At 38.6% G+C, this 19,112-nt stretch overlaps 1 protein-coding gene across 7 annotated transcripts in view; it reads right to left on the bottom strand.

The window, feature by feature from the left end:
* The window catches only part of CTDSPL (CTD small phosphatase like), a 73,878-nt gene that overhangs the window by 33,917 nt on the left and 20,849 nt on the right, over nt 1-19,112 (bottom strand). For 2 of the 7 annotated variants that reach the window (XM_087917568.1, XM_087917566.1), the window contains exon 2: nt 2,413-2,792. The exons of 4 other annotated variants lie outside the window; for them this stretch is intronic. In XM_087917568.1, coding sequence (XP_087773694.1) covers nt 2,413 — 1 coding nt within the window. In that variant the 5' untranslated portion in view covers nt 2,414-2,792. Of the gene's footprint in view, nt 1-2,412; nt 2,793-8,338; nt 8,535-19,112 lie in introns of those variants that run through there. One more of the 7 variants, XM_087917567.1, reaches the window with a different exon arrangement.

The raw sequence follows: 19,112 nt of genomic DNA, 5'->3' as shown, positions 1-19,112 counted from the left end.
GGATTTAATAAGTGTAAAAAAAAAAAAAAAGAATACTGGAGAAAATTTATTGTAAAATGGAAGTAATGATATGATATAGAATTGAATGTGAAAGATAAAAGGTCATGTTTGTATTGGAAGTGTAAAAACCTGGAACCATGTTGTTCATGGAAAGAGATGTTTTTAAAATGTAAAAAGAATAAAAAAATTTATAAAAAAGAAATGAAAGCCTGCCTGCATTTCCTTACACTGTATGAATATAAGATCAAATACATTATTCGGAGGGGGAGGCTTCCTGCTGCCATTTGTGTGAATTTAACCTTTATTTTTTTACTCTTAAAATTGAATCTCTGAATAATCCTAGATCTACAACATTGCTTAGCCTCAACTTGGCATTTCATTGCAATTTCAATATTGTGTGATGTAGGTTTTTATGTCTGGCGGAGCAATGCTGCTCTCCAAAAATACTATTTTAAGTGTTTTTAAATTTGAGAATACTGAATTATCATTGTCTTGTACACAGTTTATTTTCCTTTCCGCCTTCTGAACTCTAGAATTTTAACTCTCTTGGCTTCTTCAGAAGTGTTTAAATTGCAAACTTCCATTAAGAGGCTGAAGAAATAAAAATAAAAGGTTTCGGCCTATATTTCAATTCAAAATGAAGAAGCAGTAAGTTGCAAAAGAGGCCTGATAATTAAAAGATCTGGAGACAAAATTAAGTTCTTTTTGTTCACCTTTGTCTTTTATACACCACCACCTGGACAGCTTTTCTAATAAAGTAAGGCATTAACTACAAATAGTTTGAAGTTAAAACTTGCAACGAAGTTGGGCTTATGTAGTTTGTTCTGCTTCAAAAGAACTTCATGTTGTATTGCAATAAAAGAATAGAGTTCACAGTAAAACAATATCTTGGAGTCCAAGCTATTGAACTGTGATTGTAAAATAAGGATTGTTTCCCTTTGCTTCAATAGGATAAGAATAATGCAGATTTCGGCAAGTCTTGGACTGAATAATTCCTAAGAAAAATCGAAGCATTCATGTGAACATTGCATTAAATTCCCTGTCAGGACTTTTGTTATCATTAAACAGAAGTGTTAAGTATTTTTTTTCTCTAGTTAAATATTTAAGATCCCCTCAGAATGTCAGCCAAGGGTTTGTCTTTCACCTAAAAACACCAATTGTTGTTGGCTTTACTCGTACTTAAATTAGGATTGTGATTTAAAGTAATTCATTATCTTTTATTCTACGAATTGCCAACTTCAGGGAATCCTCAAGTTACCACTATTCATTAAGTGACCATTTGAAATTACAATGGCACCGAAAAAAAGTGACTTAAAGCACTATCTTTTAGGCTTATACACTGCTACATAGTGCTTTCCAGCCCTCTCTAAGCGGTTTACAGAATCAGCCGATTGTCCCCAACAATCTGGGTCCTCATTTTACCCACCTCGGAAGGACAAGTCAACCTTGAGCCGGTCAGGATCGAACTCCAGACAGTGGGCAGAGTCAGCCTGCAATACCGCATTCTAATCACTACACCACTACAACCTATGACCGTTTTTCACACTTATGACCACTGCAGCAGCCTCATGGTCACTTTCGCTATCCTTTTATTTCCTTTTGTAGAGTTGTAATTGCAGGAATGTTCCAATCTATTACAACACCTTTTATTTCCTTGCTCTTATTGCTTGTGGAAATATGGCTGGGAATAACAGAAGTTTGTCTTCTAAGACAAAAAAATAAAACAGACTTATTAAACTGACTCATGGGAAACAATTACCTATTGTATTTTTTTTCCTTGAAATGGTAACTTTGTAAGAAGTTTTGATAATTTGTAAAGGCAAACAGTATTCAGTTCTCCCATTTCAATTAATACAGTTTCAAGACAGCACTACTATAGTGAGTGAGAGAATACGGATAAGTTAAGGCAGCCTTCAAATGAGCTGGATTACAGTCACCATCACCAGTAGATGTATTTTTATTGTGGAAAATGATGAGAGGTACAATCTGAACAGGTTTGGCTGACACTAACCCACATGCTGGCTGGGGAATTCCGGAAGCTGAAGTCCACAAGTCTTAAAGATGCCAAGGTTGGATACCCCTGCACTAAGGTTTAACAAAAAGGTTACTAAGTACAGGTTATCCTTGCCTTGTGCCCGTTTGTTCAGAAGCTATTCGAAGTTATAGCGGTGCTGAATGGACTTACGAACGTTCATGGCCAGAGCAGTGTCTCTGCGGTCATGTGGTCAAAATTCAGGCACCTAGTAGCCTGTCCATGACTAAACTGCAAAGGGCGACTTTATCTGCTACACTCATCTCTCTCTTTCCCACATTTATATATTTTGACCCATACCCTGCACTTCCTGCCCTAACTGTTCTTTGACATTTTTTTTTTGTCCACACTGTTGACCAGCTATGCCAGTCAGGCCTTACTCAAACAGCTGTTGGCTTCACTGAGCTTTCTTTCCTCTCGGGTTGTATATGATTTCCTTGTGAGACCTGAGGGAAGATGGCCTCACATGGTCAGCAGCTGCCTCAGCAAGGACCAGGGTGGACATGCCTCATCAACAGCAGGAGCAAGGAAGCCCACAAGTTCCAGCACAGGTCAACTGGGCCCGTGGTTTGCAGACTGATGAGAGCTACTGTGGCTGGGACTGGATTGTGGTATCTGTGTCTTTGTGCAGTAGCGCTGAGCAGGGGCTGGACTTCACACTGTGAAGGTCTTCGTGCCACACTGTGGCTCACTTCTTGCAGCTCCACAGTCATGGCACACAAAGAAGTCACTCTGGGCCACAGCATGGCAAGCAGTCATTCTGCAAAAGCAACAGGAAAAAGAGTTTCAAAGCTTGCTCGAATGCTAAACCCAGTTACTATTAGACCATAGTCTACTGCAGCATGGATAGCTCTCTGAAGCTGGTCTAATGCTACCTTGATTTAGTTTTCAAGCAAAATTTGAAACCCTTTCTTTTTCCTACGGTTCTTGCAAACAGCTGACCTAGATATTTTCCACTCTTCTCTGCATTGGAGCAGATGGTTTAAAAATATTCCTTCTATTATTGTTGCCGTTTTAAGTAGAGAAGCAGAAAAGAGTCATTTGAATTACACAAATATATCGTGTCATAAAATGATGTGTGAAGAAAGTTCAGAGGAGAAAATATAAAAGACAATGCAGTTTATATGCCAGGGGACACATGATGGCATTCCACTGTTAAAGGCATTCCTGTAAGTTGACAAGGAAAAGACAGTGTGATATATCATAGGTGAGCAACACACAATCCCAGGGGGAACAAGTAAGGCTTGACCTAATTCCAGGTAGTGCTCAGGCTAATTTAACCAGGGCTCCAAGGGTAAGAAGTTCAGTCTCTAATAAGGAACATTCTTTTGCTTTCAGCCTGCTGCACAGGAAAGCAATTAGAAAGAAAGAAATGTGGGCACCAACTATTAATGGATATGTCGTTTTATTTATTTGTATCCAGCCTTTATTAATAATTTTTATAAATAAGTGGCGAATGTATCCTTCCTCCTCCTATTTTCACCACAACAACCCTGTGAGGTAGGTTGGGCTGAGAGAGAGACTGGCCCAAGATCATCCAGCTAGCTTTCATGGCTAAGGCGGGACTTGAACTCATAACCTCTTAGCTTTCTAGCCTGGTGCCTTAACCACTAGACCAAACTGTTTTCGGCTTGGTTGGTCTCAACCAATGTGTGCTTCATAGCTTATCTATCTATCATATACCAAAATATTGGTTTCACTAGAAAAATGGTTGATGCTCTGTAAAATTAATTCTAGAGAATTTCAACTTCAGTGAAATAAATTATGATACCTCTAGAAGCCTGGTCAATTTTAGCTTTGAAATGTTGATACAAGTAGTCTTATGACCATTAGGGACCAATTGAAATTCTAATGGACCTACCTGGGAGATTACTAGTAGTCCTCAAGTTACAATAGTTCATTTAGTGACCGCTGGAAGTTACAACAGCCCTGAAAAAAGTGACTTGTGACTGTTTTTCGCACTTACGACCGTTGCACCATCCCCCATGGTCACATGATCAAAATTCAGATGCTAAATTCTGACTCATATTTATGACAAGTTGCAATGTCCCTGGGGTCGTGTGGTCCCCTTTTGTGACCTTCTGGTAAGCCAAGTCAACGAGGAAGCCAACTTTGTCAGAAACTTAACAGTGATTCACTTAACAACTGTGGCAAGAAAAGTCATAAAATTGGCCAAAATTCATTTAACAAATGTCTCACTTAGTAACAGAAAGTTTGGGGTTCAATTGTGGTCATAAGTTGAGGACTACCTGTACCTGGAACCCAGATTCAAAGTTCTAACAGTTGGTACTTCTGTGGTCAAGTGACCGTATTTTGGGTGCTCAGCAACCAAATTTTATTCATGGTCATTTGTAGTGTCCCATGATCACAATAACCATGTTTACAGTGGTTTTGCCACATTTACTTTTGGTTTCTAACAAAACTGTGCCCACAGCAAACCACTGGTTTGCTTTAATGACCACAGTCTCCTTAATGACCATGGATTTGCTTAACAGCCACAAAACAGATCATAAAATTGGGTTGGTCATGTGATCGACATTTTATGACCATCACAATTTATGACCAAGATGGATAGGCTCCATTATGATCGTAACCCGAGGACCACCTGTCTTGTTTCAGTCAAGTCTAAATCAGAAAGGATCTAATCTGGGGATCTTCTGATCTACTCTGAGTTTAGATATAGGTAATCTTCTACCTACAACCACGACTGAGCCTCAAACTTCTGATGCTAATCAAGACAGTTGTTAGTTTTATGACCTTTCTTGCCACAGTTAAGTGAATCACAGCAGTTGTTAAGTTAGTAACATGGCTTCCTGCTTGTCAGGTCACAAAAAATGATCACATGACCCCCGGACACTGCAATTGTCATAGGTATGAGCCAGCTGCCAAGGGTCCTTATTACCCTATGACAATGAGAATACTGCAAAGCTTGTAAGTGTGAAAACTGGTCAGAGGTCACTTTTTTTCCAGTGCCACTGTAACTTCGTACCACTATAGGAATGGTTGCAAGTCAAGGATTATCTATACTATCCTGAGCTTAGTGCCAGTAAATCTACCATGTTCCTCCAGAATGGAATCTCTTTGGGAATGGAACGTTCGACTTCCTTTTCTGGAAGCCTGAATTCGGAAGAAGCCGTAAATAGAAATGACTGTTGTAGGATGGGGAGTTTGGTTTTTGCCAGGTTCTCAAAAGTAAGTTCACGCAGTGACAATCACAAGGCTGAAGAAGGCCGCATTCAGCCTAACAAGTCTCCCAAGGCTGGGAAACACAAGACAGCAGAACAAAATAACAGGGTTGGGACCATGGAGATCTTCTCACTCAAGTAGGAGACCCTATGCCATGTCAGGCTCTTCTTAAAAGCCTCTGATAATGGAGGATTCACAACTTCTGAAGACAAGCCATTCCACTGGTTAATTGTTAATGAAACTGCTATTTTCAACTGTGGGCACTAAGTAAGGATTAAGGGTCATGGTGGTGCAGTGGTTAGAGTGCAGTACTGCAGGCTACTTCTGCTGACTGACTGCACTTTGGTAGTTCAAATCTCACTGGCTCAAGGTTGACTCAGCCTTCCATCTTTCCAAGGTTGGTAAAATGAGGATCCAGATTGTTGGGGGCAACAGGCTGACACTGTAAACCGCTTAGAGAGGGCTGTAAATGCACTGTGAAGCGGTATATATGTCTAAGTGCTATTGCTATTAATCTATAGAACATTAATCACTAGGGACTCTTTTGGAAAGTTTTTCTGTATTCCCTTAAGATTACAGTAATTACTAGGGTTGATATATAATAAAAAGGTTTACAAGCAGTCAAACATATTTTAGCCTTGTTAGTCATCAAGTGGAATTTTATGTTGAGTCTCATGAATATTTAACGTTATCTCTTTTTTTAAAAATAAGGAGCCAAATATTCTATTGGAAGCTGTGAGTAGAATCTGGAATATGTACCTTAAGGCAATTACTTTGTAATAACTATTTTAAAGACTTTTCTTGACTTTGAATGGAATCTTGCCATCCTAATTTACAACAGCCGCAAATATAATCAACTCAAGCATGTTTTAATGCCTCAGTATAGACTGGATGCTTTGGTTCAGTCTGAGAAACCTGAGATTTAGTTTATTTGATGATGTCAGTGTTTTAAATTAAACACACAACCTTTTTGTATCAGCAAGAGAATAAAGGAAATATTAAGCACATTGCTAGCTTATGAATTAAAGAATGAAATATGAATGGTTGCGGGTCTTAAAAATGTTAAATCTGCTTCTCCTGATTTAATTTTAAAATTGATTCATCAAATGATCTCAGTTAACTGGACACCCCAAAGTATGTACAGGGGGGGAAAGCAGCACCTCAGAAATCCTATGTTCAGCCTTACTTTCAGGGTTACTGAACAAGTGTTTTATATCTAGACTGACATAAACCTTCCATTTTAATTAAAACTAAAACACAGGAACCAGATCTTATTTCCCTCTGTGTAATATTGGTATTTCCTCCGATTCCCTTAGCAAAATAATCCTTTCCACCTCTTAACATCCAATTTTTATATGTAGGCCTAATATGATCCCATCTGCTCTTGGTTTCTTTTCCCTGTCAGCTCCCAAATTACGTAATATATTTCCAAGGCTAACGAAAGGAGACAAGCTGCAATAGAAAAGGCTATTGAATTCGATACACCTTGAATGTATTGAAAGTTCCTCATTAAGAAATATTGAGGCAGAGTCTTACTTTCCTTGAGAAAAAAAGAAAAGTCATTGAAGTACCAGTAATTGGAATAGACAGCATCACCACCAGATGAGATTTGTAACTGGCTGACCAACTGCACTCAAAAGTGTAGTCCTCAATGGAACTACATCTACATGGAGGGAAGCATGCAGTAGTTTACCCCAAAGATCTGTCTTGGACCAAGAACTCTTCAAATTCTTCATAGATGATCTAAATAAAGGGATAGAAGAGGAACTCATCAAATTAGCAGATGACACCAAACTGGAACAGATTGCTAACACTCTGGAAGATAAGACTCAAGATTCAAAAGGATTTTGACAGACTTGAGCTTTGGGTCCTATCCAAGACGCAGCTGAGTGGTGAGAAAAGTAAAATCTTATACTTAGGTAGGAAAAACCAAAGACAAAGTACAGAATAGGCAGTACCTGACTCAACTGTAGTGAGAGGGACCTATATCTTCTAGTGGATCACCACTTAACTATGAGCCAGGAGTGTGCTGCAGCTGCCCAAAAGTCTAATGCAGTCCTGCATTACATTAACAGAGGAACAGAATCAAGATCGAAAGTGATAATACTGCTCTAGGTCACACTAATGGGGCAACACTCAGAATACTGGGTCCATTCGGGTCAGCACAATATTTTTAAAAATGCTGAGAAAGTGTGCAGAGAAGAGCAACAAGGGATGATAAAAGGTCTGGAGGCTAAATCATATGAACAATTTCGGGAGCTATCTGGCCTATCAAAGAGAAGGATTAGAGGTGACATGAGGGCTGTCTTCCCTTACTTGAGAGGCTGTCACAGAGAAGAAGGGATCGACTTACTCTCCAAAGCAACAGAAGGCAAGACAAAAAAGGGGATGGAAGCTTGTTAAGGAGAGATCTAACCTAGAACTAAGGACAAGTTTCCTGACAAGTGAGACAATTAATCAATGGAACAGCTTTGCCTCCTGAAATTGTGGGTGCTCCATCACTGGAGGTTTTCAAGAATAGACGGGACATTTGATGGGATGGTATAAGCTCTCCTGCCTTGTTGGACAAGTTGATTTCTGTTCCTACCTTCTGATTCTACGTTCTATGCCCTTTGCTGACTCCAGAAAAATATCTGACTCAGGGATGAGAATTCATGATTTCAACAATCATTAAATTTGAGGTGTGAGAAACATTTCTAAGTAAAGGATGAAAGTGGACATCAAGATCCTGTTATCTCTACACCACTGTGATACAGAAAACCAAAGATGGATCAGTCCTTTTATCTCACGTCCAATATTCCTAATAGCTCCATAGAAACTTTTCATATTTGAGTTTGTGCCCTGTACTTTCCTTGGACTTCGAAGAGGCAGGAAGAAGACGAAGAATATATACTGATTTAATACTGTATATCCACGGAAGAGATAGGTCATGAATTCTCATGAATTAAGCAAAACCACTGCCCTGAATTGAATGCCCCCTATTGCATTATAAGCCCATGCAAATAGGAAAACTGAGAGATTCTAAATTTGCTAAGTGCTAACTATTATGCACATTTTGTCCGATCCTTCTCCACCTTAGTTCTTAAATACTCTGGGTACACAATGTCCCTTATTACTTACTAGCAAGTGTGTCATTGTGGAGTCTCTTCACAGCAAGCATGGGGGGGAATCTCACTAAATAAAGTCGGTATCTACTTGCCGCATGGTTTGGCTTCTTTTTTCTGTGGTTATTGTTAAACAGAGCAGGCTGAATTTTCTTCTTCAGCAGAAATGTTTGGATTCTATGGTGCATCCGCTGTTGAACTCTCTCTTTTCCGAAAGAACGCTTTGTTAACTAGACTTCTCTCAGGGTGGGAAAGGAATGTAATTCATGTACAGACTCTGTAGTATTTCCTGTTTCGCTCCTGTTCCAAACCAATGTAACTGTGGGGGGAAAAATTCAGAGAGTGCAACCCAATCCTTGATCTGTGAAGGCATCAAGCTCAAGATTTTAATCACGAATATAGGCTGAGAAATGATCTACCTATGGAACGGCCAGCTGTAAATTAATACCGAACATATCCAGCTTTTTTTTTTTCAAGCAAACCGGGCAAACATTTAATGGTCTAGGAATGTAACATACAGTTATATGACCAAGCTAGAAAAAGATTAACGATTTGTTTTTATCTCTTAGCATAAGCAGAAGATCTGTCTATTTTCTGAATCCTCCTCCAGAGAAAGTGTTGACAGTGTCCATGAAGTCCTGAGAACCTTGGAGTAAAGACAGAATAAAGTCACTTGTCACATCAACCTCTCCCTGTTCCTTCTGATCTCCCTATACACGAATCGGATGAGAGGGGACTGAATCTTAAATGCCACTAACCTCTCCTATTGCTTAATTCAAAAAGATCTCTTTTTTTGGCAACCTAGAGGCAAAGTGGGCAAAAATTAATATCAGAACAAGATAAGTTTTCAGGGAAGACATGGTTAAAATTTCTAAGGGGTGGAAGGTTACCTAGAGTATATTTATCTGAGGAACGTGTAGTCTGTAACTCATAACCACAGTGAATGTCTGCAAATTATAAATCTGTCTGTTTGTCTATCTGTCCATCCATCTATCTCTCTGAATGAATGAATCTAAATGAGGACCCAGATTGTTGGGGCAATTGCTGACTCTGTAAAACATTTAGAGAGGGCTGTAAAGCATTGTGAAGTGGTATATAAATCTAAGTGTTTTCTCTTTCTCTCTCCTACCTATAATGTTCTATATCCATCCATCTTCTAACTCTTTCATTCTAAATAGAATTGTGAATTCCAATAGAATAGCTTCATTTATTTAGTTCTTAAAAAGTAAGCCAAGAATTCAAAACCTTATTGGTCCTATCAAGCGAATAAAAGTCAGAGCTTAACTGTACATGTTTCCTGGAGAATTTGACCATGGATTTTCAAGAATATTGATCTATCCACAATTGTAGCACAAGTTCCATATCCCAGCTAAATTACCTCCATCTGCCAGATTCAAAAGATAAAAAAGTAAATTATATAAAAAGACGTCAGATATTAGAGTGACTAGTATTTTAGTCTTCAAATTTAAATATAGGCAGACTTCAACTTACAACCATTTGTTCAGTGAACATTCAAAATTGTAACAGCACTGAAAAAAGTGGCTTATAATCGTTTTTCACACATGACTGTTACAGCATCCCCCAGTCACATGATCAAAACTCAGTACCCCAGGCAACTGGCATGTATTTATATCAGTTGCAGTGTCCTGGGGTCATGTGATGCATTTGAAACCTTCCCAAGCTGGCTTCCAACAAGAGTCAGCGGGGGAAGCTAGATTTGCTTCATGACTTCATGATTCATTTAACTGCATTGATTCGCTTAACAACTGTGGCAAAGAAAGTCATAAAATGGGACAAAACTGCCTTGCTTAGCAACAGAAATTTGAGGGCTCAATTGTGGTCGCAAGTCGAGCACAGCCTGTAGTTCCCACAGTTAACCAAATACAGGCATTGTTCCAGTCGTCCACTATCTCATTAGGCGTGGTTCCATATGTCCATGTGTGAAATAGCCTAGACCTGGTCTTTCAAATGAGGGAGGCCCTCGTTAGTTTAGTTCAGCTAACAGCTGAGAAAATAGTTCTTTAGGAGAACATTTGGTTAAATATTATTCTAAACCAAATGGTGGCACATTCACTTGGCAGGTTTCAAAGATTTTGTTCTGTTTTAAAGACTGTTACACTGATTGCTTAAGCCTCTCAGAGTTTGTAGGAACTGAACAGCACCAAAACAAAACAAAACAAGTGAGCAGACCGTACTGTACATATTAAGATGTCCATCTATTTCAAGTTCTTTTATTACAGGTAAATCCTCAACAGAACTCTGGTGCTGGAGCAGACTCCTCCAAGTCCCTTGGACTGCAAGGCGATCCAACCGGTCAGTCTAAGACATCAACCCTGACTGCTTTTTAGAAGCCCAGATCGCTGAAACTCAAAGACTTTGGCCACCTAATAAGAAGGAAGGACTCCCTGGAGAAGAGCCAAATGCTGGGGGCAAAAGAAGAAGGGGCGTCAGAGAATGAGGGGGCTGGATGGAGTCACCGAAGCAGTAAGTATGAGCTTTAACAGACTCCAGAAGATGGTAGAGGACAGGAAGGCCTGGAGGAACGTTGTCCATGGGGTCACCGTGGGTCGGACATGACTTCACAACTAACAACAACAAATCCTCAAATTTCTGTCAATAAGTGAGTTTTGCTCCCATTTTCCAACTTTTGCTTGCCACAAGATTTAAGCAAATCCCTGAAATTGTTCATAACAGGGTTGTTAAGTGAATCTGGCCTCCCCATTCACTCTGCTTTGTCAAGTGACAAAGGAGGATCACATGACACTGCAACTAAATAGGAACCAGTTGCCAAGTGTCCGAAATGTGGTCATATGACCATGGGAAGGCTGCAACGGTCAAAAGTGTGAAAAACAGTCATAAGTTGCTGTTTTCAGGGTTGTTGTTAAGTTTGAATGGTCACTAAACAAATTGTTGTAAGTCGAGGACTATCTATATTTTTGCATATGTGCAAGATTAAGGAGGTGTTTCTCCATATGCATAAAACATATATTTTTAAAGAGTAAGGTTAGGTTGAGCAGGGTTAGGGTGTCCACACAATGTGCTTTAATCCTTTGTGTTTGGATTTGTGAGGGCTTTATTAGTCATAGTGTTGTGGTCAGAGGTTTCAAAGAAGAGACACAACCACAAGTGCAGGCAGTCCTAGACTTACGACCACAAGTGAGCCCAAAATTTCTGTTGCTTAATGAGAAGTTTAAGTGAGCTTTGCCCCATCTCATACTTTTCTTGCCACAGTTGTTGAGTGGCTCCACGCAGTGGTGAAGTTACTAACACAGTTGTTAAGTGAGACAGGTTTCCCCTTTACCTTTGCTTGTTAGAAGGTCGCAAAAGGGGATCACGTGACCCGGGGACATTGCAATCGCCACAAATATGAGTCAGTTGCCAAGTACCTGAATTTTGATCCCATGACCACGGGGATGCTGCAACAGTCGTTAAGTGTGAAAGATGGACATAAGTCACTTTTTTCAGAGCCACTGTAACTTTAAACGGTCACTAAATGAAGTGTTTTAAGTTGAGGACTATCTGTACATGATCGCTGGATATAAATGGGATGGGCCTTTCCTAAAATTGTAAAAGAGCTGCGTGCAGCGGAGAAGCTAGGGGGCGCAAGTGGCAAAGTCTATCACCAGCTCATTGAGTTGCTCTTAAGAAGGCAATCTAGCCCAAAGAAGTGTCACCTTAAACCATGTGGCTGGGCTGATCCAGGGAGATCCTGCAAGACCAAAGGAACAAATGCAACTATGCTGCATAGAAAATGTTGGTGGGAGGAGGACAAAGGAGGTTTTTAATGGAGAAAAACGAGAGTTCTGGGCTCTGGAACTTAATATCCAATATCCATGGAATGAAATGTTTTTTATTCATATTTTAGTTATTCATGGTTTCAGACAAATAATGATAGCCACCTGCACGTACTTTATAACAAGATGTAGTTACTTCAATAACTGTACAATACTGCTTACTGCATCTAATCTAAATAATATGACAGATTTAATATATGCTTGACAAGAAAAAGAGCTTTAAATAATTTTTGAAAATACAAGGATTCTTTTAATGCTATGGGAAGCACACGCAGTTCAATACATGTAGTCCTCAATGTATTACCACAATTGAGCCCAAAATTTTTGTTACTAAGCGAGACTGTTGTTAAATTAGTTTTGCCCCATTTTACGACCATTCTTGACACAGTTGTTAAGTGAATCACTGCAGTTATTAAGTTAATCACATGGGTTATTAAGTGAATCTGGCTTCCCCATTGACTTTGCCAATCAGAAGGTCGCAAAAGCGGATTACATGACCCTAGGACACTGCAACCGTCATAAATAAAAGTAAAGTAATAACTAGCAGTCAGCACGGGTTTGTTAAAAACAGATCATGCCAAACCAATCTTATTTCATTCTTCAACACAGTGACTAAATTGGTAGACCAGAAAAATACTGTGGACATAATATATTTAGATTTCAGCAAGGCATTTGATAAAGTAGACCACAACTTACTTCTTAGTAAGCTAGAAAAAAGTGGGATAGATAGCACCACCACTAGACGGGTTCGCAACTGGCTGGCAAACCGTACTCAACGAGTAGTCCTTAATGGGTCTAAGTCTACATGGAGGGAAGTAACTAAGCAGGGGGTGCCACAAGGTTCCATCTTAGGCCCAGGACTCTTCAATATCTTCATTAACAACTTAGATGAGGGGATAGAAGGGGAACTTACTAAATTTGCAGGTGATACTAAGCTGGCAGGAATAGCTAACACCCAAGAAGATAGTCTCAAGATCCAGATGGGCCATATCTAACAAAATGAAATTCAATGTAGAGAAAAGTAAAGTCCTACACTTAGGCAAGAAAAACCAAAGTACACATATAGACTGGGTGAAACCAGGTTCAATAGCAGGAACTGTGAGAGGGATCTTGGAGTCTTAGTGAACAGCCAGCTAAATAGGAGCCAGCAGTGTGCAGCCGCCGCCGCCAAAAAAGCTAATGCAATCCTAAGTTGCATTAACAGAGGGATACAATCAAGATCAAGGGAGGTACTAATACCACTCTATAAAGCCTTAGTAAGACCACACCTAAACTACTGCATCCAGTTTTGGTCACCACATTATAAAAAAGATGTTGAGACTCTAAAAACAGTATAGAGAAGAGCAACCAGGATGATTAGGGGACTGAAGGCTAAAACATACGATGAACGGTTACAGGCACTGGGTTTGGCTAGTCTAGTAAAGAGAAGGACCAGGGGAGAAATGACAGTGGTCTTCCAATATTTGAGGGGCTGCCACAGCGAGGAGGAAGGGGTCAAGCTATTTTCTAAATCACCTGTAGGCCAGACAAGGAATAATGGATGGAAACTGAACAAGGAGAGGTTTAACCTGGAAATAAGGAGAAACTTTCTGACAGTGAGAACAATCAATCAATGGAACAGAAGTTGCCCTCGGAAGTTGTGTGAGCACCATCACTTGAGACTTTCAAGAAGAGATTGGACTACCATTTGTTTGGGCGGGGGGTTGGAGTAGATGACCTACAAGGTCCCTTCCAGCTCTGATTATCTGTTACCTGTTATCTGTTAAATATGAGTCAGTTGCTAACAGCCTGAATTCTGAACACTTTTTTCAGTGCCGTTTTAACTTTAAATGGTCACTAAACGAACTGTTGTAAATCGAGGACTACCTGTAGCATTATCCAAATTGTACTAATAGTTAATGCAAGGAAACATCACCTTCCTGCCCTTAACAATCCTGCAACGTAATGTTTGATCCTGGAGCTCACACACAACTATTGTAGCTGGGAATCACAATTTTTGTGTCTATGCATGTGGGTACTTTAAAAAAAAAATCTAAATGGTTAGTGGTGCAGATACTACGAAACGTTTTTTTTAAAAACGAAGAATGTTCCATTTTTATAACTGTTCTTTTAATCATACTTTCCATAAATCTACTCAAAACAAATGTTATGCCAACAGGGTTGTAACTACTTGTTGCTTTTTTTAATTGGCACTACAATGACGACTCTGTTGTTTTCCGGTAATGAGGCCAGTTTAAGGGACATTATATGTTTTGGGAGAAAACCAGCAGTTTGTATTTGAGTTTGTAAAACCTCTTGGAGAGATACCATCTGGATTTAGTGATCTGTTTGTTTTCAATAAATCAAAAAGTTCTAGAAGTTCCCTCAATAGAAGATTAACAATAACAACAACAATCTTTGGATAGCTACAATAATTAATGCCAGAATTTTTAATTAAAGAAAAGGATTAAAAAATAATAATAGTGCAGGAAAACCTCAGCATGGCTTAGGAAACAACTAGGCAAGTACTTCTGTAAATGTTAAAAGGCTGAGATCATACCATTAAAAAGCACAGATGATTTGTTTTCAGCCTGCTAATCAAGAGAAGAACAGAGTAATGCAGCTGCTGTTTGGACAGAAAAACAAATATATTAGTTAAAAATGATGCACTTTTTGCTGAATAACAGAGCTAAAACAGCTTTGTGTACATTAAAGAAAAGCATAAGAAGTAAAATATTTTGAGGGCTACAATATATTCAAGCAAAAAATAAAACAAACTAAAGGGGAAAAAAAGGTATAATAGCCAACATTTTACAGTTACAAGGTTTTGTTTCTGAGTGGGTCGGAATGCGCATTTGGATATAAACTACAGAAAATAAACTTGAAAAGTTAAATGAAATGGATGCAAAGAAGGCTTATGGGGGAGAAACCTGCATAAAAACACAAGAAATATTGCTTCATGAGAAATGCACACAAACATCTTTCAAAAAAGATAGGTAAAGGGAGGGATCAGTAATAAAATAAAAATAATGGGAGTGTGGATGAGGAGGACTGGGAAACAGCAACAGAAATGTCAAGCCCGACAGATTTATCATGAAAAATCAGCTTGTGAGACATTTTTTTTCCAATTTATGAAGAAAAGAATAGAGCTGTTGCATGTTTCCGACTGGAAAAAGAAGAAAATAAAATAGCAAGTACAGGGAGGAAGAGGCTTAAACTATAAATGAAACGTTATGAAAATATATAGGGATCTTGTGCCCAAAATTTTCAGCAATCCAAGAACAGAAGTGAAATTATCATAATGGCCCCTTTATAACCCTGTGGACTTAACTCCCAGAATTCCTGAGAAAATAGAGTTGGCTCGGGAGTTCTGGGAATGGAAGTCCATAGGTTGTGAAGGAGCCATTGTTGCCCACGCGGGCTAACTGAAGAATGACGTGGGCGGTGGTGGAAATATCTTAATTATTTGAACAGCTTCGTTAAAGGAAGCAAGAGCAATTGTAAACAGAAGGAGGAAGTGAAACAGAGGGAGAGTAAATAGGTAAAAATCCCAAGATATTCACAAGTATTCAAATAAGAAACGTCTGATGGTGGTTAGAATGCAGCACTGCAGGTGGTTCACTGCCCACTGCTACAGTTTGATCCAGACAGGCTCAAGGTTGACTCAATCTTTCATCCTTTCAAGATTGGGTAAAAATGAGGACCTAGATTGTTGGGGCAATATGCTGACTGTGTAAACCGCTTGCAGAGGACTGTAAAGCGGTATTTGCCCTATTGCTATTGCCAAATATAAGTTGAGGCTGAATGAAAAAAATCAAGAAGACTGAAAACAAATCACCGCAATACAAAGAATATGATGATATGCTAGTAACTCTAGGTATAATCCAGCTGACCAAATAAGCAGGACAGAAGGAATACTGATACTTTTGAATTTTGGTATTGCTGAAGACACCAAAGAATACTATAGAAAACCAAGAAAACAAACAAATAGACCATTAAGCAAATCAACTCCGTTTTCACTCGAGGCACAAATTAACTTGGTTTAAACTTTCATCACGTGGACAGTTTCTGGAAAGGCTAGTTTCTTTGCAAAAATCTCTAATGCTGGGAAAAGTAGAAGGAAAAAGGTAGAAGGAAAGTAGAAAGTTGGAAAAAATGTAAGTGGGGTTGTTAACACCAACCGGATGACACATAGACACCATCAATATATACCAATTTGCCCTCTGAACGTACCACTTCAAGCTGTTGGCAAGGAATTAAGCCAATGCATTCATTACTTATCTTTTCCCTGAAGCCTCCTACCCCACGTATGAAGTCTTTTCCAAATGATCACCAATGTTCAAGAATGGTTCTGGGAGAACATCAATGGTTGCAACAGTAATGAGAAGTAGATTGGATTAGCCCCAGTTCTGTTGATTTTCCATATCAGTTTGGTCTGTCAACAGACACAAGGGTTGGTACATATAGCAAAGCCTGTGGGATTGGGTAATGTCATTTTTTAAACCTTGGCTGCCAATCTGTATTTATTCTGATGTTGTTATATTTTTTAAATTGTTATGGTCTTGACATGGGCAGCCATATACACTGAAATAAATATATAAATAAATAAGAGAGAGACACAACCATGTGCTAATATTTGACTGAATAGAATTACCAAATAATGTTTGACTACTTATTTTTCAAATCTGGGCTTGTAAGAAGCTACTGTGTCAGGATACAATTTCTTTGTCTAATTCTTTGATTTCTTATTTCTCTATACAATGGATTTCTATTAAGTATATAAATATAGAAATCATTGTTAGGTCTTCATCTCAACCCAGGAAGAAACCTTTACCACTTGTTGAATGTATACATTAAAACAAGATAAAATTTACTAAATTAGATTAGGAACAGATTTATGTTATGAAAGGATATTTGTGATAATTTAAAAGATTTGTTTCTAGTACAACTGACTTCCACAGAATCAGGCACTTTCAAAATGTAGTGCAAAGCAACCTGTAAAACAGATGTTTAGACAGTCCTTTTCTATTTTCTAGAGACTGTCTACCCAACATGGGGCTCACGATCTGATCTGCAACTTCCAGAATTTTCCACTGGTATTTAACAAGTATCCGGATGGCAAAGGCTACATAAGCAACACACTGAAACACTGAAAGTATTTGTAAACCTAATGTAATTTCCACATAAATAATGCGGGAATTATGTATGCTTTATGGCAATAATAACTATAAAAACACATTATGATGTAACATCAACATTTTTCTGGAATGCTTTTCAAAGCAACAGATATAAGGAAAAGCAGCCATGCTACATTAAACTCAAGAACAACTTACAAAGTGAGCAGTATTGAAACATTAACCTCTTCAAACAACTCAAGCAGAATATGGTTGTGACAGCTATCACACACTGCTGCTTCCCAGCACCCCTGCAGAGGTTCTCATCTCAGGACAATTTTGAACTTTTTTTCTGCATATACAAATCCTTATAATTATCAAACTACCTAGGTGTGCTACAATGAATTTAGCTAAATTTACACTAAATTTAGCAATAACAACAGCAACGTGTTTTGACCTCAACATAATGTTCCTTACACTTTGCCTATGAATAAAGCATCCTGTTTATTTTTATTTTAACCTTTAAGATACATTTGCTTATTTTGTGAATTTTTACACAGAATACCATATGCCACTGAACTGGCCAGCTAACCACCATAATCCATTTCATTTAGCTCATACATTTTAATGCTTGCTGAGATATTCTAAGTAGAACATAGCATGCAATCCCCTGGTTCCCCAAATTTTTTAGTTTGGGAATCTAGAAATAGTAATTTTCTGTCACTTTTATACTTTAGATCCCCAACCCAGATCCAATATATTCCTACTTTAGTCACTTTTCAGAAAGCGATCAGAAGATACAAAAATTTATGCCACCAAATAAAGACTGAATGCACCAATTATCACATTAAACAAGAAGAAAACCTTCTACGCACCAATTCCACCTGTGCTTTTTACAATTTTGTAAACAACAAACTAAAAGACTCAAGGTCCATCCCACCCCTGAAAGGACCTAATGGTAAAGACTGGAACAACGACACCATCAAAGCCAACCTCTTTAATACATTCTTTTGCTCAGTATTTGTAAACAGCAATGGATCACGCCCAGAATTTCCTAGTCGAACCACAGACAACTACAATGATCTAATACATATCGATTTTACAGAAGACAATGTTGAAAAAGCACTACGCGATCCAAAACCATCTCTATCTATTGGACTGGACGGAATATGTGCCTACTTCTTAAAAAAGCTATCCACTGCCATAGCCGAACCTCTAAGCATAATCTTTGAAAAATCTTTCAGGACCAGCTCCTTGCCTAACCTATGGTCAAAAGCCACGGTCATCCCCATCTTCAAAAAGGGAGACCCCAGCCTAGTTGAAAATTACAGACCAATCTCTTTATGCTGCGTCATCTGTAAAGTCATGGAATCAATTATTAACCAATCCATCATCCTCCACTTAGAAACAAACAACCTACTCTCTTAATAAACAATTTGGTTTCAGAAAAATACTATCTTGCAATCTGCAACTCTTACACTGCAAAAACATATGGACTATACAACTCGATCAAGGCAAAGCAATAGACACAATTTACATAGACTTCTGTAAAACCTTTGAACTGTAAACCCACATTATGTATCTGATATTAACACAGTTGAGAAAGTCCAGAAATATTTCACAAGAAGAGTTCTCCACTCCTCTACTTGTTGCAGAATACCTTATGCCACCAGACTTGAAATTCTAGACCTGGAAAACCTAGAACTATGCTGCCTTCGGTCTGATCTTAGTATATAAAATCATACATTGCAATGTCCTACCTGTCAATGAATACTTCAGCTTCAATTATAACAATACAAGAGCACACAATAGATACAAACTCAAGGTTAAACGCACCAAACTTGATTGCAGGAAATACGACTTCAGCAACAGAGTGGTCAATGTCTGGAATACTCTACCTGAC

The sequence above is a fragment of the Pseudonaja textilis genome, chromosome Z, assembly GCF_049901715.1.
Source record: "Pseudonaja textilis isolate UNSWEBS1 chromosome Z, rPseTex1.2, whole genome shotgun sequence".
NCBI lineage: Eukaryota > Metazoa > Chordata > Lepidosauria > Squamata > Elapidae > Pseudonaja > Pseudonaja textilis.
This window is presented reverse-complemented; position numbering and strand designations above follow the sequence as displayed.